The sequence below is a fragment of the Myotis daubentonii genome, chromosome 1 (genome assembly GCF_963259705.1).
Source record: "Myotis daubentonii chromosome 1, mMyoDau2.1, whole genome shotgun sequence".
Taxonomy (NCBI): Eukaryota; Metazoa; Chordata; class Mammalia; order Chiroptera; family Vespertilionidae; genus Myotis; species Myotis daubentonii.
In genome coordinates, this window is record NC_081840.1 from 133,548,421 (window position 1) to 133,572,452 (window position 24,032).

Sequence of the window (24,032 nt, forward strand, 5' to 3'; positions counted from 1 at the left end):
AAACACAAGGGGGAATTTGTCTCACTTACTACCTGGTACATTTCTGTGGTTAGCTAACTCAATTTTGAAGTTTAAGTAATGTTATAACTATTTTTGTTTATATATACTTTTGCTGAATTTTTTATTTTATATGGATATTTTACTAAAAAGCCAGAGAAATGACTTTTGAAATATTTATACAAATAGTAACTATCAGCTAGACTGGCCTTCCATATCATGTAATATTTTGAAAGAATGGTAAGCAAGCACGTAATCTTTTCAGTTATTGTAATATGTTCAAGTAACAATAGATAAAAGAAGGGATGCACTCAAGAAACAATATATCAACAGGACATTCAAGAAAAGTTCCAATTTGCCTTTAATTTATGTAATATATAATAAATACATATAAAACAATAGAATAAGCATATTTAACAAGTAACAAAAATTATATTAGGATAAGTAGTTAGCTACTTTAAAAAATTAGTTCCTCATCATTTGTCAAAATCAATTAAAGAGTTAAGCAGAACCTGTCCTTGGGTAAAGAGTTGAATATAAAAAATGTTATGATTAGAATAAAGGAGTATTGATTTATCAGGACAATGGAAAGGTTAAAAAACCTCTTTCTCGGTTTTGACGTCATAAAAAAATTTCACAAAGAGTAACATATTATTATTTTAAAACATTAAAGTGCGTAACAAGAAAATAAAATGAAGAGATAGGTCAGGAAAATATTTGAAGCAAATATGTGAATGAAGAACCAAAATACTGCTTAAACAGTTACTACAAATTGGTAAAGCTGCAGCAGTTAGAAATTGAATTTAATTGTATCTGTATTATAAAAGCAACTAAGTAAAAATGGCTAATTTTAAAAGAAAGTTTGCAAAAACAGTCAGTTTTATACATTGAGATCAAGACTAATATTTATTATTTTCTAAATTATCAATATCATATTTTCATTAACATTGAAACAAGTTTGTCAAACATCCTGGAAGTTATTTTAAAAAAACTATTTTAGAACTTCTAGGACTATGAAGACAAAATCTCTCGATTTCAACACTAATCTAGACTCACGATTATACTAAACGAGAAGCCTGGTGCACAACATTCATGCACTGGCGGGAGGAGCAGGGTCTCTCAGCCCGGCTTGCACCCTCTTGCAGTCCTGGAGCCCTCAGGGGATGTCTGGCTGACGGCTTAGGCCTGCTCCCCGTGGGTAGCAGCCTAAGCCATCAGTTGGACATCGTTAGTGCTGCCACAGAGGTGGGAGAGGCTCCCATCACCGCTGCTGCGCTCACCAACGGTGAGCCTGGCTTCTGGCTGAGCGGCACTCCCCCTGTAGGAGCACACTGACCACCAGGGGGCAGCTCTTGCATTGAGTGTCTACCCCGTGATGGTCAGTGTGTGTCATAGTGACTGGTTGTTCCACTATTGGGTTGATTTGCATATTAGCCTTTTATTATATAGGATATAATAAGGAATAAATACATAGTTCTGTTAAAACATTTATTCAAGCTAAAGCTAAAAACGAAACAAAATGGTGATGTCCTGGGTAGTAGCTAGGACTTTGCGGTAGGACATCCTGTGTTTAGCAGCACGGTGGCTCCTTACTGATCATCCCAGAGAGAGTAGAAATAGAGAGGACGGAGAAAAAGACCACAATCTAAGGCAGACTGGCAAAGTTTAAAGAGCAAGGGTTTTGGTGTCGGGAGGTTTGGAGTTGAAATCCTAGCTCTGCTATTCCCCAGTGTGTCCCTGTGTATGTGACTTCACCCTGGGAACCCTGTTTGCTCAATGGTGAAACTGAGCTACTTGTAACTGGTGTTGCATTGCTGGGCAGAGTTAAATCATGCAACGCGTGCAGGGGAGAAGGTGCTGGTTGCTCTCACCGACTGTTTAAAAGTGTCCAGTTAGGCGGAGCCCACTGGCATTTCCATAGGACAGTATGTTGCTGCCTGCCTCAGTAACCTTGGCTACAAGTCCGTTACATCATCACAAGGATCTCATGACGTGAAAAACACCATTATTTACAGTAGCGAAGATTGGGAAACATCCCGAGTGCCCAGCAGCAGAGGAGTGGATTAAAAAGCTGTGGTGCCCCACCAGTGTTGCTCAGTGGTTGAGCACTGACCGGTGAACCGGGAGGCCATGGTTCGATTCCTGGTCAGCGTATATGCCTGATTTGTGGGCTTGATTCCTAGTGTGGGGCATGCAGGAGGCAGCTGATCAATGATTCTCTCTCATCATTGATTCATCATTGATGTTTCTATATCTCTTTCCCTCTCCCTTTCTCTCTGAAACCAATACAAATATATATATATTTTAAAAAACTGTGGTACATTTACGCAATGGAATGCAACTGTAAAAAGGAAGGATTTTTTTTACCATTTACGACAGCATCAATGGACCTGGAGAATATTATGCTGAGTGAAATAAGCCAGTCAGAGAAAGTCAAATGTCGCATGAGCTCACTTATAAGTGGAATTGAATGAACAAAATAAGCTGAGGGGAAAAATGGGTCCAGGGGCATGGACGCATGGAACACACTGACAGGTCTCAGAGGGCAAGGGGGGAATGGGAAGAGATTAACCAAAGAACTTACATACATGTATGCATAACCAATGCACACAGACAATAGCATGGTGAAGGCCTGGGGTGGGGTAAGGGCTGGGAGGAGGGGGGAATGGGAAGAGATTAACCAAAGAACTTACATACATGTATGCATAACCAATGCACACAGACAATAGCATGGTGAAGGCCTGGGGTGGGATAGGGGCTGGGAGGAGGGGGGAATGGGAAGAGATTAACCAAAGAACTTACATACATGTATGCATAACAAATGGACACAGACAATAGCATGGTGAAGGCCTGGGGTGGGGTAGGGGCTGGGAGGAGGGGGGAAAAAGGGGTAAAATTGTGGGACATCAGTAATACTGTCAATAATATATATATATATAGATAGATAGATATAGATATAGATATAGATATAGATATAGATATAGATATAGATATAGATATAGATATAGATATAGATATATAAGCCAAGTGACCGGAACACTGGAACAACCAGAACGATCAGTTGATATGATGTGAACTGCAGCCAGCCACCTGGCCCCATCAGGGGGTGGCCCGCCAACCTCCCACGGCCCCTCCCCCTGGCCAGCCCAGCCCGATTGGCCCCCATCAGGGTGAGCTGGCCAGACTCCACCCATGTACAGATTCACACACCAGGCCTCTAGTAAAACAATAAAAAAAGAGAGTCCCTTTGGAACCACAGATGTCTGGTTTCTTTGTTGAGATCCATATCAAACAAGATTGTTGAATTCAGCACTGAATTTCAGACATCAAAAGTTCTTTTCTGAACAAAAATTATTTAAAAACTAAAATTGGAATTATTAAACCATTTTTAATTCCCATATGTCAGTTACGATAAGGGTCCCTGAAGAATATGACTTTTGCTAATGTGCAACATAATCTTTCATTTAAAAAATGCTATGCATACGCATGTGAAACGGAATACTGATTCTCAACCACAGCAGAGACATGTTATGTGCACCTCAGCAGTTTGTCTGGGAGTTTTTATTTCATTTGTTAATTTCAAATTTCTGAACTGCCTTCCTGATTCTTTTGTCAACCTTATGTGGGAGGACTTGAGGTTGGTTAGGATTCAATAATAAAGCGCCTTAGAGCAGGAATGGCTCCATACCCAGCACACACGGGCATGGGGGCTGACAAATGCCACCCCCTCTCCAGACGGTCATATTCTAATCCCTGGAACCATGAATTTGTTCCCTTATGTGTAGAAAGGGACTTTGCAGGTGTAATTTCAATAAGGATCTTGAGCTGAGAAGACTATCCTGGATTGTCCTGGAAGACCAAGTGTCATCTCAAGGGTCCTTACAAGGGAGAGACACAGAAGGATCAGAGTCAGAGAAGGAGACGGTGATAGCTGAAGCCGCGGTCAGAGGAGTGAAATTGCTGGCTTTGGAGACGGAAAGGGGCCGGAAGCCAAGGGATGCAGCACCTTTAAAAGCTGGAAAAGGCAAGGAAACAGATTCCCCCTTGAGTGTCCAGAAGGAACGCAGCCCTGCCCATACCTTGCTTTTTCCCCAGTAAGACTACATTTGGACTTCTGACTTCCAGAACCGTAAGATAATAGGTTTGTGGTGTTTTAAGCCACTAACATGGTGGCAGTTTGTTACAGCAGCCACAGGAAACTAACACAGGCACATGTCATATAAAACTGCTCCCGGAGGTCTGTTGCATGTGCCTAGGACAGTGATGGCGAACCTATGACACACATGTCAGAGGTGACACGCGAACTCATTTTTTTGGTTGATTTTCCTCTGTTAAATGGCATTTAAATATATAAAATAAATATCAAAAATATAAGTCTTTGGTTTACTATGGTTGCAAATATCAAAAAATTTCTATATGTGACACGGCACCAGAGTTAAGTTAGGGTTTTTCAAAATGCTGACACTCCGAGCTCAAAAGGTTCGCCATCACTGGCCTAGAACCAAGGTGGAGCTGTTGGAAGTAATGCTGCAGTGGGCTTGCCTGTGTTCATTTTTATTCCTGCTGAAATAATGTAAAACGTGTTTGGAGTTAGCCGTGTGATTGCTATAATTTCCTCCACCAAGACGTTCGTCAACTGCTCGTAGCCAGTATCCTTTCCAGTGAGTTGTATTCTAGGGAAGAGCATAGAATTCTGATTTAAAAGAGAAAGCCCTGGGGAGGTCAAGGTATGGGGTTGGAGGTGTTCCTGCTTTCCAAAGGGGGAAAAGAACTTTCATTTATTATTCTTATTCTGACCTTTCAAATATGCGTAGTTGTCCCATTAATCAGGAGTTTGGGAAGCAATCATTGGCATCATTGGATCGGTGCTGGGGGAGAGGTGCAGAGCAGGCTTTGCTGTGGCTCTTGGAGGATGTTCAGGAAGCATCCTCTCTTGGCTGCTCCATTCTGAGAATCCAGAGAACAGCTCTAGGTCAAACACTGCAGTGCCCCCCAGGTCCCTGAGGGCAAGAGCCTCAGGTGAAAGCCTGGATTCTCCAGTGGTTAATCACACCAGCTCTCCATTCAGAGCCCCTAGAACTGAAGCCCTGACCCACTTTGCTCAGCTGTGTGAGCTTAAGACAGCTATGGAACCTCTCTAGGCTCAGTTTCCCCGTGCAGTAAGTAGGTACAAGATATTAGCGTAAAGGATTGGTGTGAAAATTAAAAGGAAAAACATATAAAGTTCTATATGTTTTAAAGTTACCATATAGTAAGCACTCCGTAAGTGTTTAACTATTATAATTATTATGACATTATGGAATATCAGGATTTTGAAAGGGGGAACCAATAGGAAAACATATTTTTTCCAGTATTTTCCCCACTTCCTCTGCTATATAAATGAGCCAAATGTGGCCTCTGTGTGTTATTTATTTCTTCAATGAGGACTGAAACCACTCAGCTCAAAAGCTGGCTGGTGCCAAATTCAAATTCTTATACATCCAGTTGTTTTAAACAGAACTCAAGCCAACAGATTTTTAGCCCTTTCCTGCCTGCTTGGCATCCCCCACAAACTCTCACCCCCATCTGCTGGTTGTAGATAAGGCCCCCAGCTGGGTAAGCCCTGGAAAATCTCTTCCCTGGCGGTTCCTCACCTAGACATCACCCAGGCACTGTAGCTTCTCTTCCACCCCCCTCTCCCCTTTTCCTCCTCCCCTTCTGAGTAACAGCCCCTGTGTGCCAGGGCTCTGGGCAGACTCCTGCTGTGAGGGACATCCCCTTGGGCACCTAGCAAGGCTGGTGTGTGCCATCGCCGTATCTTTTTTCTGATCAGCCCTAAACCCCTCAGACCCTCATGTCCTCTTCCAACCAACATCAACTCCCAATAAAGAGATACTCAAGCATATTTTTGCTTCTCCCCCTTATAAGCCAAACAGAACCAAGGGAAAGAAAAGTAAATGTTATGATTTCCTTAGAGTCGCCCAATTTGGGACATGAAGTGTTGGAAATTGGAAGATTTTCAGGGATGCCAGATGTCAAATGATTACATTCTTCCCATCACACCTTTTAAAAAGTCGTACTAAGACTTTAGGCACATCCTTCGATACATTCCAAAATAAATCTTCCAAATGAAAAAAATAAAATTCAAATCTATTAACATCGGCTCAGGCCTGCAGTAGAGAAGCCTCACTTGTCCAGAGCCAATTAAGTTGATGTTAGGACCCAAATGAACTGATCTTTAGAAGGAAGAAAAACATGTTTATATCAAACATAATGAGTTGGATCTTTCCAAAAGGAAATTTCACAGTTCAATTATTTCACCTTTGGAACTGTGTGGCTCATACATCAGAATAACAAAAAGTTCTGTGGCCTGATAATAATAATAAAAAAAGAGCAAATGCACTGTTTTTTGAAGTACTGTGTCCCTAACCAGATGACTCTCCCCAAGTTCTCCTTTTTCTGGCATCTTTCATTCTTTATAGTTCTCAACTAGTTAAATCAGACGAGAAAAGAAAAGTGGAGATTAGCTCATCCATTCCTTTCCCTTCATGAATTTATTTTTTTAATTTTTAAAAACTCTTTCCATTACAGTTTACATTCAATATTCTTTTGTAACAGTTTTGGTTGTATGGGGGTGGTTAGACAATCATATACTTTACAAAGTGTTCCCCCTGATATTTCCAGTACTCATCTGGCACCATACATAGTTATTACAATATCATTGACCATGTTCCTATGCTATACTTTATATCCCCATGACTATTCTGTAACTGCCAATTTGTCCTTCTCAATCCCTTCACCTTTTCATTCAGTCTGTAAGATGAACTTCTTTTTTTGTTTTCTTTGTGTTTTGTTGTTGTTGTTAATCCTGACTGGAGGATATTTTTCCATTGATTTTTAGAGAGAGTGGAAGGAAGAGGGAGAGACAGAGAGAAACATCGATGTCTCTGGTGACACTCTTTCCACTGAGCCAAACCGGCTAGAATTGCAAGATAAACTTTTAACATCTTTTAAACAAATGTTTCTACGATCTCATTTGATGTCTGATATTACACTCCAGAAATTCTTCTTGTCATTATTTAATTCATATCTTTGTCACCAACATCTTTTTCTAAATACTTTTATTGATTTCAGACAGGAAGGGAGAGGGAGAAGGAAACATCAATGATGAGAGATAATCATTGATCGGCTGCACATGCCCCGTACTGAGAATTGAGTCCACAACCCAGGCATGTGCCCTGACTGGGAATTGAACTGGTGACCTCCTGGTTCATAGGTCCATGCTCAACCTCTGAGCCATGCCAGCCGGGAGTCAGCAATATCTTTTAATGGTCCATCACTCCCTTTCCCCATTGTCCTTACTTGGCTTCTTACTCTGCTTATATTGCATGATCCATGCATATATTCTCAACTTTCTACTTCTTTCTCTCTCTGTCCAGTATTCCTGGAAAGTCTCAAGCCCTGCTAAATCTGACTCTCTTGACTCTGACTTGAACTTGAGAAGATGAGCCTGGGTCAGGAGCTGGGGGAAAGAATCACAACTATGAGGACTGTTTTTCTTTAAGTTCCTGTCCACAGATGTCCTGCCCTCAATATGCCTATGAATCCTATTTCCCTGCTCATTCCACTCAATCTCTTCTGAGATGACTTTTTATACTTTCTTCCTTATTCTCAATCTTGAACACTTTCTCCCTTCTTCTTATTCTCAGTTAATGACCTTTCTTCTAATTGCATTTGAGAAAATAGCAACTCTCCAAAAAGACTTTCCTACGACTTCTACCATCAATTCTACCTATTTGCACCCAAATCCTCTGCTCTCCTTCCTGTCAGAGTGGGTGAACCCACTAAGAGCCCATCTCAGCCAATCACTTTGCTTATTCATGAGATCCCATCCCCTCAGGTCCAAACAAGAACTTTGTTTCTGCAATTATCCATGATCTCTTTTTAAACATCTTCTCCAACCCTCCCCTCTCTTTTCTGTAATTCCTCCCACCCAAGGGAAAGAAATACCTCATTCCCACCTCTCATTGCGGCTGTTTTAATTTTTCTTCTCTTTGCTAAACAAAATCTTGAAAAGCGCTCTCTACTCTCTCTATCAAGTCGTTTCTCTCCCTCTCTTGATCGAGCTTATTTCAGTCGGCTTTTGACCTAGTCCCCCCACAGAACCCGCGCTAGTCTGAGCACTAGTGGCCTCCACCCGACTAGATCTGGTGATAAATTTTCAGTGCGCATCTTACTTGACCTCACGTTGGTGTTGGACAAAGCAAAACATTTCCTCTTCTTGCAGAATTCCACACTCTCCTAGTGTCCCCCCTCCCGCATGGTCACTCCTCCTCTTCTGACCCCTAAATGGTGAAATGCCCCAGGAATCGGTTTCCAGACTCTTCTCTATCATATTCTTGAGGGAATTTCACCGAAGCTCATTTCTTTACTACCACTTATATGTTGACTTCCAAGTTTATATCTCAACCCAAACCTCTTTTCTGAACTCTGGGACCACGTACTAGCAGGCCTACTTACCATCTCCATGCTGATATGTGACAGGCTTCTCAAATTATCCCCTCTGAAGTATTTTTTTTTTTCTCCTCCAAGCCTGCTCCTCTCTCTGTTTCTCTTCTTAGTAAATGGAACTACCACTCACACAGTTGTAGGCCTTGTCTGCCCCATTTCCCAAACTGGGATCATTCCTGGTGTCTTTGTCTCTTTAACACAACATCCATCTACAGGCCAATTCTGCCACCTCTGATTTTAAAATATATCCAGAATCCTACCACTTCTCAAGATTTCCTCCCATGAATGCCTTACCAGTGGTCGGCAAATTGCAGCTGGTGAGATACATGTGGCTGTTTGGCCCCTTGAGTGTGGCTCTTCCACAAAATACCACGTGCGGGCGCACATGTACAGTACGATTGAAACTTCGTGGCCCATGCGCAGAAGTCGGTATTTTGTGGAAGAGCCACACTCAAGGAGCCAAAGAGCCGCATGTGGCTCATGAGCAGCAGTTTGCCGACCACGGCCTTTGCCCATGCTTCCTCTCACTTGCACTATTGCAATTGTCTCCAAAATGATCCCTCTGTGTCCACCTTAGCTTCTTGCAGTCTCCATATAGCAGACAGCATGCCACTTCTAAGAGGTAAATCAAATCATGTGTTCCTTTTTATTTTTATAATGACCATGAGCAGCTTATTTAGTCTCTGTGTACCTTAGTTTTATCATCTGAAAAATGGAGATATTAATCTATATCTTTTTATTTTATTTATTTTTTATTGTTGATAGTACTACGTATGTCCCTCAATTCCCCTCCTCACTTCCTCCTCCAAGGTACTGCCCCAACCCAGGCCTTCACCACACTATTGTCTGTGTCCATTGGCTATGCATGTATGTTCTTTTTAAAGACCCCCCCCACACACACACACACACACAATGGATTCTTTTCATAATTGGAATAAAATCCAGTTCTCAAAGACCCTGAAAGATCGAGCCCCTGCTCCAGCTACAGGCATCTTCTTGCTGTTATTTCTCTGGGCCAATCAAATTCCCACAGGGCATTTGCCTGGATTTTTATCTCCCCAGATGGTCACATGTTTTACTCCCTCATTTTATTCTGCTCAAGGGTTATCTTTTTAAAAGACTTTCCCTAACAAACCCCTCTCAATCTGACACTCTAACCCTCTTCACCCAATGCAGAAAAATTGGATGTTGACACCTTTTAATATTATTAAATATTAATTACATTAATATCAAAAATTTAATAATTAAAATTTAATCTTTGCTTTCATTTCCATTGCCTGACTAGTTCCATGAGGTAAAGATTTTGAGTTGTTCATTGGTGTATATTCAGTGTCTGAAAGTAAGCCTGGTCCACAGTAGGTACTCAAGAGGTATTTGTTGAATGAATAGAAAATTTAAGCAATTAAGTCTTAGCTTATGCTAGTAACCCCAATTTGTTTTGTCTTTCCACAATGCCTTATTCTTCAACATCAACTTTGCATTTCTTCTCTAATCTATCATCAGGTTTCTAATATTATTTGCTTAGGTTAGGTTAGCATTAGACATTTGTTAATTATCTTAATAGACATAGTTTTTCCTGTATTTTTTATGACTAGCATGTCAAATTCTTAGTTTTTAAAAATTCTCATTACCAATTCATTTTTGCCTATTCTCTATTTTTAATATAAATACAATTCTTTATCTTTTCTTCTTTGATTTTTTTGCATTTTTTTACTTTAATTGGATCCTACGTTACTAAATTTGTTTTGTATACTATTCTTGATGCCTAGGTTTGGCCTGGTGTTTTCAATGTCGAGGAATATTTAAGCATATGCGTTCATTTATTTAACCAGAAAAAACAATATTAAAATTTTATTACCCCTATACTTAACAGAATAATTTGAGAAGGACCAGAAATAGTAAAAATATCAGGGTTTTATTCGGATTTGAGCTTAGTAGAAAACAGCAAGTTTGGCAATCTAGGAGAATATTTCCATGGAACTGTCAACAGACCCTAAACAGAATCTATACAAAATTTAACTCTAAATGATATTTTTCTACTTTTTCTTAAATGAAAAATTTTGGATTGTGTGGAAGTCTTTTGCAAGTGAATATATGCCCCCAAACCAATTCTCATCTCCTCTTGGCTAACATCCACCACAGTGCCCCATACACAGGAGTTACCCAGTAATCTTCTGGAATTAAATGGAGTCTATTAAAGCAATCCTTTCATCTTCTAAATAATTAAATTAATTTGAAAAAACTCATTTTTCCTATTAGGATTAGAATAATACTCTATGCTTTCCTTTGAAGAGAAAGATGAACTAGAAAAGCACATTAAAACACATTTATATAAAATGAACACCAGATATTAGTAGATATTAACACCTAATATAGTAGTCTATTTTAGAGAGTTTACTATGTGGTTTTGAGCATCTATACTAATATAGAGATTTAGTAATTTTTGTTATTTCATTTCTCATAAAATGCATACATGAATACCAACAGACAGACAGACAGACACTTTCTGTCCCTTTTTCATCTCCTGTTCATGTCTAATCCTTCAGAAACCATCTTAATGAAATGTGAAAATTGGCCCATTTAATGACATGCCACAAGGCAATTACTGTTTGATTATTTTAACACATCTTTTCTAACGAGTCCCTCAAGCCAGTCAGCCTGCCCTCAGTTTTATCTCATCTTTTTTGAAGTTGTCCATTCTACATGTGGAGAGTTCTTCAGTAAGCTTTGGCAATACAAAAAAGCCTTTTACCTTTGAACAAATGAAAGATTTAAGCTATCCAGATACTTGTGACCCCTGTAGGAGTGTTATGTAGAAACAAAGCCAAGGGAAATTGTGTTTGACCAAGACAACATTTATCTTTGACTTTCTTTATTTCCATCTCCCCATCTCGACTATCTTCAGCCCTTATCCAAAGACCCAACATCATGAAAGCTTAAGCTCGAACTCCGTCCCAGCTGTGTTCTTATGCCCAAAGTGTGCACTCACTGAAGCTACTTATCTCCTCTTCATCTCTTTCTTTGCAATTTCTACATGGTAACCAGGTGTTCAGAACAAATGCATTTGCTTTAAGAACAAATGTTAACCCAAGTCAGTAGCCTTGTCTTAAGTGTTCTTATCTTCCATTGTACTTCCAGATGAATCTGTGTTAAACTAGCCACGTGAAATCAGTCCTAAACTCAGTGTCATCTAATATTTATAAGAAGCTCATCATTGAGAAACAGTATTCGGTGGGATTGTTTGAAGGGCACAGGACCGATCACTCACTCTGGAGCCCTGGAGAATTTTATATGGCACCTGACCTACCCATTCTTCAAACATATGGGAGGATGATCTTCTGAAACCATATTTAGTGGAGGCATTTTTAGGGGACTTTCTCTATTTTTTTTTTCTGTACTAATTAAAGTCAACTCTTACGAAGCCAGTTTTGTTAAATTGCATATTCTTAGAAAATAAACATTTCCTTCAGATAAAATAAATAAACATTTTAAAAAATAACACTCTGGAGGCCTACTGGTTGGGTGCAAGAGCTTTGGAGTTCAACAGATCTGGGTACGAATCCTATTTCTGCCTTAACCCAGTGATTAACTTTTAAGTCTGTTTCCTTATTTGGGATAAACAATACCAGTACCTTCTTGATAACTGGTATTCAGATCAAAAGAATAGAGTTTACTCAGTGCTGCCTCAGTCATGTTAGCTCTTTTTGTGATCATTATTGCTGATATCACTTGGGGGTCAAGCCAAATCTGTAAGGAGTTAGGTATCCTCTCTAGCCCATTTCCCCCTCGCTCCCCCCTGGATTATGTTACTGACTATTGCTACGGTGTGAAACCTCGTTTCCAGTGACGGTCAGCCTCAGAAGCAGCTCTTTAAAACCCATTGTGGTATTTACCGTAAAGATGTCGGCAGGCGTGCACTTTACACAATGTTCCTTTTTATGGGGACCTCCAGGAGAAGTCAATGTCATGTGTCAGTGCCAAGCAGGACTGTTCTTCTCAGCACCCAGCTTATTTTAAGCTCACGGACAGTAATTTGCATAACTGACCGAGTTTCCCTTTTTGACGTGGCTGCTAGAAAGCTTAGAGCCAAATGTATGGCTCATTTGTAAGAAGTGCATCCGTTTTCATGGGGTGCATTTTAAGCCTCATTTCTGACTCCCTTTTATGTCCCCGTCGTTACTCATCTTTCTTCTTTTAGTCCCTCTTTTATTTTATGCTATTTAAATGTTATTTTAAAATTTGTTCTTGTCAATTGCCTTAAATTATTTCTGAAGCAAGATAAGGGGACTAGACAGACACAGATAAATAAAGCAAGGGTTTAAATAATTTAACTTATGCAAATGCCTTATAGCTTCCATATGTGAGAGATGTTTACTTTTTCTAAGAAGATACTTGGTATGTGAGTTTTCCGAATGGTAAAATTTCAGACTTTGCGAGAAAGAGAAAGGAAGAGGTTCAAGAGTTGACATGTCTTGCAGAAAGATTAGGGTGATTTGGGAAACCAGCAGGAGAACCACTGGGAGGCAGGCTCTATGGCTCAGGATGGGAAACAGTGGCTGTTGTGAGATCGGATTAGTTAATCACTTATTGTGTACACGTTAATTTCTATGGCTCATAGAGACCTTAGGAAGACTCAGGAGTCAAACTTCCAGATAGAAATCCTGACTCTGTCATGTTCTTGGGCATTTAACTTCATTATGCCCCAGTTTGTTTGTAAAACAGAGATAAAAGCAGTACTTTATCTCTTAGGGGTGTCAGGAAGATCAAAGGAGAATCTGTGTGTGAGGCGTCAATACATGTTAGCTCTCATTCTTCCTGACCTTTCCACTTCAGCCGTGGAGTTCGAAAAAGCTGCCGATTGTCAGTTATGTGAATGAATTGCACACGAGGGTTATTCAGGTAGGCGTGGGACTGCTCCTGGTGGCACTCCTTCTGACAAGAATTTTAATAAAAATATATATGTGCTTTATACACACGTCACGGAATCCTAAAATTCCTCAGGAATGTTTCATGGCAGCATGAGACAAAGTGTATGTTTCTCTCTCTTGGCCTTTTTAAGCAAACGGGAACTCAAAATAGCCACTGTGAAGTGTTGTATCCTGTCATTTTCATAGATTTGTGCAGTGTTTTCTTTCTTATACTAGTACACATGTTGCATTGACCTTACAGCGAAAATGAATGAAATGAACTGGTCAGATGTATTCTCTGAAAAAACAGTGTGACGTGGAAAATGTCAGCCACAAATGTTTTTGGCCATTCCACTCTCCTTATTCATCCTGCACCTCTTATAAGAAAGGGAACGTTGCCTTTGCCTACTCAGTGTTTCTTCTTCCATCGGCATCTCATAATGTTCCCTCATTGCCAGCCACCCTGCCATACAAAAGGTGAAGTTTGGGTAGAGGGAGGAGGCTGGAGAAATAGAATAAAAAGGGCAGGGTTTTTGTATGCTGGCTCTCCTTGTACCAAATCCAAGTAATGGGTGAAATGGGGAAAATAGAAAATAAAAATATTACTTAAATTAAGCAGATCTACCCAGTATGAGGCTGGGAACTACAGGTTAGAGAAGAGAGAGAGAATCAGGAAACGGAGTACCTTGGAAAGGGATTTTTTGATGTTTATGTTTGTGTTGGACAATGAGGACAGCTCACAAGTAGCTTTAAGGTAGAAAAAATGGGGATAAAGAGAGGATATATTTGACTGGTGTTGCTGTGAGTTATCAGCTTCTCTTGTTTCTTGAGCGGGGCAATGAACAATTGACTTGATTTTCAGTCACTTTTCATTGTTGGGTTACATTTCTTTCAATATGACTGTGCTTTACGCGACCTGGGGTTTATCAAGGTTTCTTAGCTTTCTCTCCCTTTTGAGTGTAGCATGTGTATTCTAACGCTATAACACAAAACATGTTTTTGACTTGTCATTTTCGACTTATTATCTAGGACACATTTTATGATTATTATTCATTTTGAAAGTATAACTTCTCTCCCTAGCATGCTGCCTATCGTTATTGTATTTACTTCTGCTGAAATCCGCACATAGATGGTGAATAAACTGGTGATGCCACTCTGATTAGTAAGAAGAAATACCTGGTTGTTGGTCTAGAGAAAAAAAAAAGCAGATAAAAGGAGAGCCCAGACACCATGGTGAGAAATAAAAGAGAAAAAGAAAAGGTTTTAAATCTGTGGATGCTGGAATAAAAGAGAGTGGTGCTTTTGGTGTCTAAAGAAGTAGGGTTGTGTGGAAGACGAAAGGAGCCAGAGAGAAATCATATTCAGGATTCTAAGGTGAGAAATGAAGACTGGCCTAGAAGAGATGCACACTGGAACTGCCATGAAAATTAAGATTGATCACTGGTTGTGCTGCCGGAGACTGAGGCTCACTGATGAATGGAAATATCCAACACGAAGAGGACTTAGGAATATGTGTCTTTTACCTTGGGTTTCTTTTTCTGTCTTCCATACATGCACTTCCCTGGTTTTGTTTCCTGAATCATCTCATCAGTTCATCCACTTCTCTGACCTTCCGCCTCCACCACCTTGTACAAGATCTCATCGTCTCTTACTTGGATAATTGCAGCAGCTTCCTGACTGGTTTCCCTGCTTCCTCTCTGGCCCTCCCTCCAGTCCAGCTTCAGCTCCACTATCAAAGTGTGTCTTAACTGATACACCTTTGTCCATGCCTCTTACCTGTATGAATGGAATCCTGCTGTTCTTAAGTAAAAATGGAAAAATCCTCTGTGTGGTCCTCATGACCTGGTGGTCACCTGCCCTTCCTCATCCTGTACCACTCTCCCTCTCACTTTATCCTCCAGCTGTTTAAACACAGCACTCTCCCTTCTGCCACAAAGAGCTTTGTAAATAATGTCCCTTCCATCCGCATGGCTGCCATATTCCCTCTTCCTGCCTCATCTCCCCTACATTTGGTTAACCCCTTCCCACCCTTAAGACCTCAGCTCAGTAGCACTTCCTCAGGGAAGCCTGAACTGACTCCTCTAATTCTAGATGTCTGTTTGCTATAGATCTCCATGGTATTCCGTACTTTCTTTCAGAGAGCTCACCAGTTTGTAATTATATGTTTACTAGAGGCCCGGTGCATGGATTCAGGCACCGGTGGGGTCCCTCAGCCTGGCCTGTGCCCTCTCACAATCCGGGACCCCTTGGGGGATGTTGGAGAGCCAGTTTCAGCCCAATCCCTGCAGGGGATCCGGCAGTCCAATATCCCCCAAGGGATGTAGTAGTGTGCGAAGCAGCAGGCGGCTGGGGAGGAGCCCGAACTTGGGCCGGGCGCTGTGCTGCTCCCACTCATTCTGGCCCTGCTGTGCCTGCCGCTGCCGCTTAGGCTTTTATATATATACTAGAGGCCCGGTGCACAAAAATTTGTTCATTCGGGGGGGAAGGGGGTCCCTCAGCCCGGCCTGTGCCCTCTCGCAGTCTGGGACCCCTCGGGAGATAACGCCCTGCTGGCTTAGGCCTGCTCCCGGGTGGCAGAGGGCAGGCCCAATCCCTAGGTGCAGCCCCTGGTTGGGCTCAGAGCAGGGCCGATTGGGGAGTTGGGGCGCCGCCCCCTGTCATGCACAGAGCAGGGTGGATCGGGAGGTTGTGATGCCACCCTCAGTCACGCTCAGGGTAGGGCCGATTGGGGGGTTGGGGCACCGTCCCCTGTCACACTCAAGGCAGGGTCGATGGGGAGGTTGTGGCGCCACCCCCTGTCACACACAGAGCAGGGCCAATCAGGGGGTTGGGGCACTGCCCCCTGTCACGCACAGAGCAGGGCCCATCAGGGGGTTGAGGAGCTCCCCCCTGTCACACACAGAGCAGGGTGGATCAGGGGGTTGGGGCACCACCCTCTATCACCCACAGAGCAGGGCCAATCAGGGGGTTGGGGCGCCGCCACTCTCACACTCAGGGCAGGGCTGATGGGGAGGTTATGGCTCTACCCCGTCACACACAGAGCAGGGCCCATGTGGTGGGGGGGTTGGGGTGCCGCCCTCTATCACCCACAGAGCAGGGCTGATCAGGGGGTTAGGGAGCTCCCCCCTATCAGGCACAGAGCAGGGCTGATCAGGGGGTTGGGGCGCCTTCCCGTCATGAACAGAGCAGGGCTGATAGGGAGGTTGTGGCCCCGCCCCCTGTCACACACAGAGCCGCAGGGCGATCAGGGGGTTTGGGCGGTGCCCCAGTCATGCTGATCCCGGTTCCAGGAAGCCTCTCAGCTCCGCTGATTCTGGTGCTGGGAGGCATATTACCCTTTTACAATATAGAATAGAGGCCTGGTGCATGGGTGGGGGCTAGCTGGTTTGCCCTGAAGGGTGTCCTGGATCAGGGTGGGGGTCCCCACTGGGGTGCCTGGCCAGTCTGGCTGAGGGGATGATCACTGTTTGCAGCTGGCCACACACCCTTCAGGGTGGGGGTCCCTACTGGGGTGCCTGGCCAGTCTGGCTGAGGGGCTGAGGGCTGTTTTCAGGCTGGGACTGAAGCTCCCAACTGCTCCTTTCTTTCTTTTTTTTTTTATTCTGGGCCAGCTTTAGCTCTGAGGCTTGGCTCCAGCTCTGAGGCCTCTGCTGCTGAAAGCAGGGATCTGGTTTGTTTAGGTTCTATAATCGAAACTCTGTATCTACTCCAGCTCTGAGATCCGGGCTCACTGAAAGCTGGTTTCTGGGGTTTTGTTTAGCTTCTATATGTTACAGTGTTTCTTAAACTGCAAGCTCAGAGTCCGGCAAGGCAGGTGGGGAACGCTGGTTTCCTCTGTCACTGAAGCAAGCAAGCCTCATGTTCAGTTTAAATTGCCTGGCTGCCAGCCGCCATCTTGGCTGGCAGTTAATTTGCATATCTCCCTGATTAGCCAATGGGAAGGGTAGCGGTCGTACGCCAATTACCATGTTTCTCTTTTATTAGATAGTATATGCCTAAGCAACCATCGCAACTGAACGGACGACCGAACAGGCTGCGTGGGGTGACTAGGCCTGCAGGGGGGTTAGTGAGGGGCGACCAAATGACCAAGCAGCAGTCTGAGTGGGGTGATCAGGCTGGCAGGGGCGGGCAATTGGTGGTGACCCAGATGGCAGAGGGGGGTAGTGAGGGGCAACCAAGCTGGTGGGGGGGAGGAGGGCAGGGGGCGGCAATTTGAGGCAACCAGGCCGGCAGGGGAGGCAGTAAGGAGCAACCAGGCTGGCAGGGGGGGCAGTTAGGGGCAACCAGGATCGCGGGAGGTGGGCAGTTGGGGGCGACTAGGCCGGCAGAGGGGGCAGTTGGGGGTGACCAGGCCAGGGGGGGCAGTTAGGGGCGATCAGGCAGGCAGGCAGGCAGGTGAGCAGTTAGGAGCCAGTGGTCCCAGATCGTGAGAGGGATGTCTGACTGCCGGTTTAGGCCTGATCCTGGGGATCTGAGGGGTCCCGGATTGGAGAGGGTGCAGGCTGGGCTGAGGGGAGCCCTCCCTCCACGCATGAATTTTGTGCACCAGGCCTCTAATATGTGTGTGTGTGTGTGTGTGTGTGTGTGTGTGTGTGTGTGATTATTTTCTTCAACTTATCTTTTCCCCTGGATTTCACCTCCCTGTAGTCAAGGCCCATGGTTATTTTACTTGTCTTGTCATCCCTAGTGCCTAGCAGACCCAGGCACATGATGAGTAGCACTCAATTGATGTTATTGGCTGAATAGATGAATATAGACACTTAGTCCCTTTTTGGTTTGTTTGTTTTTATTGGTGTTAGTGGAGAAGTTTTTGGAGGACTTATGAGCACCAGGCTCTGAATGTTTGCAGTTGTAACAGCATACTGTGAAGGAAGAGTTCCGTGTGCACATGGGCTGGGGTGTCCGTGAGGGGAGGGGCCTCCTTTCCTGAAACCAGAGCCACAGCGCGCCAGAGGCACTCAGAGTCAGCCCGGCAGGAGCCTGCAGTCCCGACAGGGGCTTCTCTGGGCATGGTCCTGTTCCTCAGCACCACAGACTTCTCCACAGGAGCACTCCATCCAGTGCCTAACGTCCGCCCTATCCCTCCTAACTCAGTGATACAGAAAAGGAACAGTAAATAAACGTCAGTTCTCATACTTTATGAAGACTGCCCAGAAGGAAAGCTCTTGGACTTTAAAAATACCAGCGTGACATCATAGGCATTGTCTACACTTACATTTAATTTGTTGCTTTTGTCATTCTACCTCTCACTGTCACTTTTTAATATTTTACTTTTAACATCTTTCACAGTATACCAAAATAGCAAATTTAACAATTCATTAGGTTTATGATTTAGCTACATAAACCAATTAGCTAGTTTTATTGGTTTATTTGACTTGATTTGATTTGATTATTTAGTAGACATTTATTGCAGGTAACTACAGAGGTTTAAAAGCGTCAGGTTTCTCACTAATATACAACTATTGACTAGTTTTTTTAAACCAAAGAGACTAGGGATTTTTTCCCCTCTATCTTAATAAAACAACAGATATTTTCACATTTTACAGCTTCCATAATTCTGGGTGTCCTACAAATAAAGCCTAAATTCTTTGTTGCGGTATTCAGGGTACTTCACAGTCTAGTCTAGTCCCTGCACTCTTTTCTTTTCCCCTTTTTCCTCTCCCACTCCCCCACCTCCTCCCCAGTCTTAGATTCTGTGATTTAGTCACTCATCCCCAAAACGCGTTGAGGCACTTTTAAAAGTACAGGTTTCACTTCTATACTGAGAGCGAAGTAAAGGCGACCTAAACGCTGTAGGAGCTGGTGCTTTCACGCCACAGTCTGTGTGTGAGCAGCACAGGGTTGAGTGGCAGCTCCCCAGGCCCAGGGACTCAGGTTCCTTCTGTCTTGTTGCTCTGTTCTCCTGAACGTATAGCTGTCTTCAACTTAAATGGCAGCTGCAGCTCTCAGCAGTGTATCAACATTCAAGTCAGCAGAGAGGGAAAGAGAGAAAGGGGAAGGCACGTGACTGAGATGTTGGCACATTCCATTTCCACTCCTAGCCTGTTGAACAGAATCTGGTCCCAAGGCCATACCAGGTTGCAAAGGAGGTTGGGGTAGTCGCCCAGCAGTCACATGTCCATTTCTATTCTTAGGGATGAAGTAAAGAATGGCTAATGAGAGATGACTATGAATCTTTATCATCCTATGTGTCTGTTACTGTGCTAAATGTTAGGGACATGCAGATGAATAAGGACTGAATTTGGGGGAGAGCTCAGTTTAGTTAGAGAGACTTTGGCTGTAGCCCTGTCATCATATTGTATTATGAATATTTCATTTGCATGCATACATGCTTCTAGTACAGTCTCTGTAAACAGAATTTATTCTGTGTATATTCTGTGTATAATCTCCTGTGCTTTAGTGTTTGCTGCCCCAAGGCCTGGGAGTCCTTCTGCTCCCATTTCTTACTGGGTGTAGTTCTCCCCACTCCGCAAAGCCTAGCCTGAGAGGCCCCACTTGGTGAAGCCTTTAGTGCGGGCACAGGTACGACTGTGTCGCTGGTGTTCCCATGGCACTCAAACACTGTTCTCTTCACTCTGTTTCGTTACACGTGCCTAGAGACGTGTGTGGGTTGTATTTTATTTATTTCCTATCCCCACCGTCTAGCATAGTGCTGATGAAAAATGAAGGTGCTCAATAATTGCTTACACGAATCAAATTAGTCATCCTTAACATGGATTCTTGAATGGCAGGTGGGTGGTATGTCAGCTGAACTGAAGATCTCTCTCTTATTGTGTATAATAATACCATAGTTGATGAAAAGTTCAATGAATTACAAATCAAATTCAGAATCATTGAAGAGATGATGTCCCACTGTTTTCATTGTATTCTAACAGTGGGTTAATTTTTATTCTTTTTTATTCAGTTATTCTAATAAATGTGTCCTGGTTGGTGCTGATGAAGGTCCTGAAGAAAAAAAGTTGGTTTTGAATTATATGTTCTCCTTTTTAAAAAATATGTCTTTTTTGATTTTAGAGAGAGAGGAAGGGGAGAGGGATAGAGAGATGGAAACATCGGATGAGAGAGAAACATCAATCAGCTGCCTCCTGCACACCCCTACTGGGGATCAAGCCCACAACCTGGGACCTCTTGGTTCATGAGCGATACTGACCGGCCTGTATTATATGTGCTGTTATATTCCTATATTTCTCACTAAATATTTACAAAAACACACACGTATTGAATTGCTACCTGCTAGAAATATATCTTGCATGGTCCAGAAAATATAGAGTTCTTTCCAGAATTTCCTTCAAAAGCCAATTTGCCTTATGATTCAGAAATTTTATTTTAGGTTTACGATGTAATCACAAAAGTAACCTTATTGCCCATCTAGCGTCTATCCATATTTGCCTTTTGGACCTTCAAATACATAGAAAATTAATTAGTATATGACAAATCCATAGACTACTTATAGCCTATTTAAATTATATAAATTAGTAGGTGTTAGTAATATGATTGCTTAAGCTACTTGTAGACAAAACACTTCACCATTTGGGGCCTCAGTTACTTTGCTAGTCAAATAAGAACATAGAACAAAGGCAGGAAGTTTTCTTTTCCTTTTTTAGCTCTAATAGCCTCTTAGACGATTAATAATAATAATAATATAGAGCTGTTACTTTAAATCAGCGGTCGCCAACCGGTGGTCCGTGAGGTCCGAAAGGTTGGCGGCCGCTGCTTTAAATCACAGGTTTTAAGGAAATGTTGGTGGTATTGAGAATTAATAGGTTTGCACTTTCCGTGGGCCCAAAGAGCATCATGGTGGGTGCTGTTAATCTGTGACATGAAAGAGTTAACACATCTTCTCAGGTGGCGGCAGTATGTGTAGGGACCTGGGCATGGGGGCAGGTGTGGATCCTTGGCTGTGGCACACTCAAAGCCTACATGAACCATTGCTTGTTAACCTGCTGGGTATCACACAGTTAATAGTTTTATCCCCAGATGACTGAATAATTCATGTTTTCAGGTGTGGCATGTATGAGGCCTTTTAGGAAGAATGTTATGATCAGCTCAGAATCTGCAAACTCTGTCTTTAGAGAAGGATATAAATTACAGGTTACAAGGAATCATCATTTGTAAGATCTCATGCTTGGGAAGCAGCCTTATTAGTTTTTTTTGTATCTAAATCATAGGTGATACATTACCTAATTAGTTAATTAGCACTGACTCTGATCAGATTTGCTTGCTGGAGTTATGTTTATTTAATGTGCTTTAACGTAAAAAATGAATATTTGGCAGTGAGAGAAAAAAACACGAAAAAAACAACAACAAAAACACACCACAAAACACAACAACAAAATGACAACTGTGTTAACTGCAGTGATTGAGGGAGCCGGGTCCTGAGGCCACTCCAGCAATCCCTTCTACAATTCATGTGAAACACGTACTTGGAGACAAAGCGTCTGACAATTTGGAGGGTGGTTCTGTAGTCCTAGGAATCCAGAGTGAATTAAAGTCTAGACTCAGTCATTTTTCAGGCTAAGCGGAGGAGGGAGAAATCGCAGATCAGATATGCCGAAAGTGTTACAGGGGGAACGCTGAAGCAAGGATGCTACTGCCCTCTGTGCCAGGAAGGAGGCAGTAATGGCAGAGCAGCCCGGGAGCAGCAGCATTCTCCGAGGCGGTAACAGACAGCACCGGGGCTAGGCTGCCCCTTGCACGAAGCAGGAAACTGCAGCCTTATGAAATGCAAGATTCTCTGATGTTCGAAAATCTCCCGAGTTGAGAATGGCTATTGTACAAACGTTGCCAAGAAACTCTAATGATCCGCCGGCTGTCACCGTGTGTTAGCAATAGTTATTGCAGGGAAATGAATGGCACCTTTGGTGAATTTCTGGTGAACCCACAACTCTCTGAAGAAGAAGAAATCAAATTACCTGAAAAAGAAAAACTGGCCAAACAAAGTTTGGGCATGCCTGCAGGAACAGTGGTGTTTTTAGAAACTACCTAGGAGGCAGAAGCCAAGCGTTGATTTGCCCATGCCTCTTACCTGGGAGTTGGAAGGTGGGAAGAAATGGACAGTGGCTCTGATGAAAAGACAAGGCACAGTGCAGCTGGGTGAAGCCACGCGCTGACTGCATTCTGCACCGCTCTTCATGCAGTGCTGTGGGCTGGTGCACCGGCGGCGAGTACGGGTGTCCTATGTAAGTTTCTCACGCTGTAGAATTGCAGCGAGGGGCTGAAAATACTATTCGTGTCTGTCTGGTGCATGTTGCTTCTTTCAGATGCTTTTTATCCCTGTGCTGAGGATCAGCCAGAGAGTCAAGCATTTGTACAATGAGGGGTTTTTTTAAGCACCTGAGGTATATGAGATTCTGAGGTGTGTTGTTGTTTTTTTTCCTGGAGATGTTTTTATACCTCTTTAGTGCTGTGTTACTTTGATAAGGTTGACAGTAAACTTGCACGGGGATTGTTTGGGAAGTCCATTGTCTTAGAGATCTGTATCAGTGCAAACCAGTTGATATTCTCTTTCACCTGTTTTTATATTTGAATTATGGCATGAAAAAAAATTCTCTTTTAGAGAGCAATACTATGGAGTTTGTCAAATTGAAGATAGCCAGAGAGGCTACCATTAAATCCTATTTTGAACAGCTTCAGAAAAAGAGTAGATGATAATCGTCTGATGGGTGACACAGCTGTTGCATTCATGCCAGCCTTTATCGGAGCTTTATCAGTCTGTGATTATTTCACTGAACTAGCCCTTACTTCATGGACCTGCTGTGTTTTGCAAAATGGCTGTCTGAGTATTAAATTCTACGAGGCAGGCTTACACAAACCCTGAAGTATCGCTACTTAAAATGATTGGATGCTAATTGAAATATGCTGTGCAGTGCACTCGCCGACAAGCTCGGAGGCAACGCTTACTTTATTTCCATATCCCTTTTGCACGCAGCCACCTTATTTCCAGGGAGCGATGTGAAAGGGAACAGGAGGTTTCTGCAGGCTGGCCAGACTGCAGTGCTGTATTGCTCATCACTGGTTGGAGAGTCCTGGCTGCAAAACAAATAGAAAATCTACAAAGGTTGCTAATCAATACTGAAGCACGTACTGTGAAGAAATCTGTGACCTTGGACAATTGGCCACTCGAAGAGATATAGGTGACACTTCCAGGACAAACAAGGTCATAATCTGATGCGATATAAATAATAAAGTTGGAGACTCGGAGTGGGAGAGTGGGGGACGGATAATTATATCCCTGTCAAATCTTAAAGATAATAGTCAGTTGTATTGAATAAGCAAAAGCATAAGAAACCTTTTAAATAAAGGTTTTTAAAGTTGTTATGTACCTGGTGCCATTTGCCTTTTGAATGCAACAGTTGACACATAAGAGCATATGTAGTCGAGAGGTAACAAGCAAAGATTTTTAAAGATGACACCTGCCAGGAGAGATTTTCTTTTTCTTCCAACAGAAAAAATCAATTGCTTTTTAATAGGATTTGAGAATAAGTGTTACAAACTTTTGAAAGTATCAAATTATCCGCATAGAGAAAATCTTAAATTAAAAATCTTGAAATTTAAAATCCACACTTTTACAATATAATGAAGTCTGACAATGTTATAGCTTTATGAACTTCTGTTTATTGATACACTGAATTTGAAGAA

The 24,032-nt window shown here is 42.7% G+C and overlaps 1 protein-coding gene across 5 annotated transcripts in view; it reads left to right on the top strand.

Annotated features, from left to right (window-relative positions):
• CACNB2 (calcium voltage-gated channel auxiliary subunit beta 2) overlaps positions 1–24,032 on the top strand; it is a 358,754-nt gene that overhangs the window by 85,561 nt on the left and 249,161 nt on the right. The window contains exon 1 of one of the 5 annotated variants that reach the window (XM_059660624.1): positions 22,002–22,573. The exons of the other annotated variants lie outside the window; for them this stretch is intronic. Within the exon in view, the coding sequence (XP_059516607.1) occupies positions 22,526–22,573 (48 nt within the window). The 5' untranslated portion in view covers positions 22,002–22,525. Of the gene's footprint in view, positions 1–22,001; positions 22,574–24,032 lie in introns of those variants that run through there. 5 annotated transcript variants of the gene reach the window in all.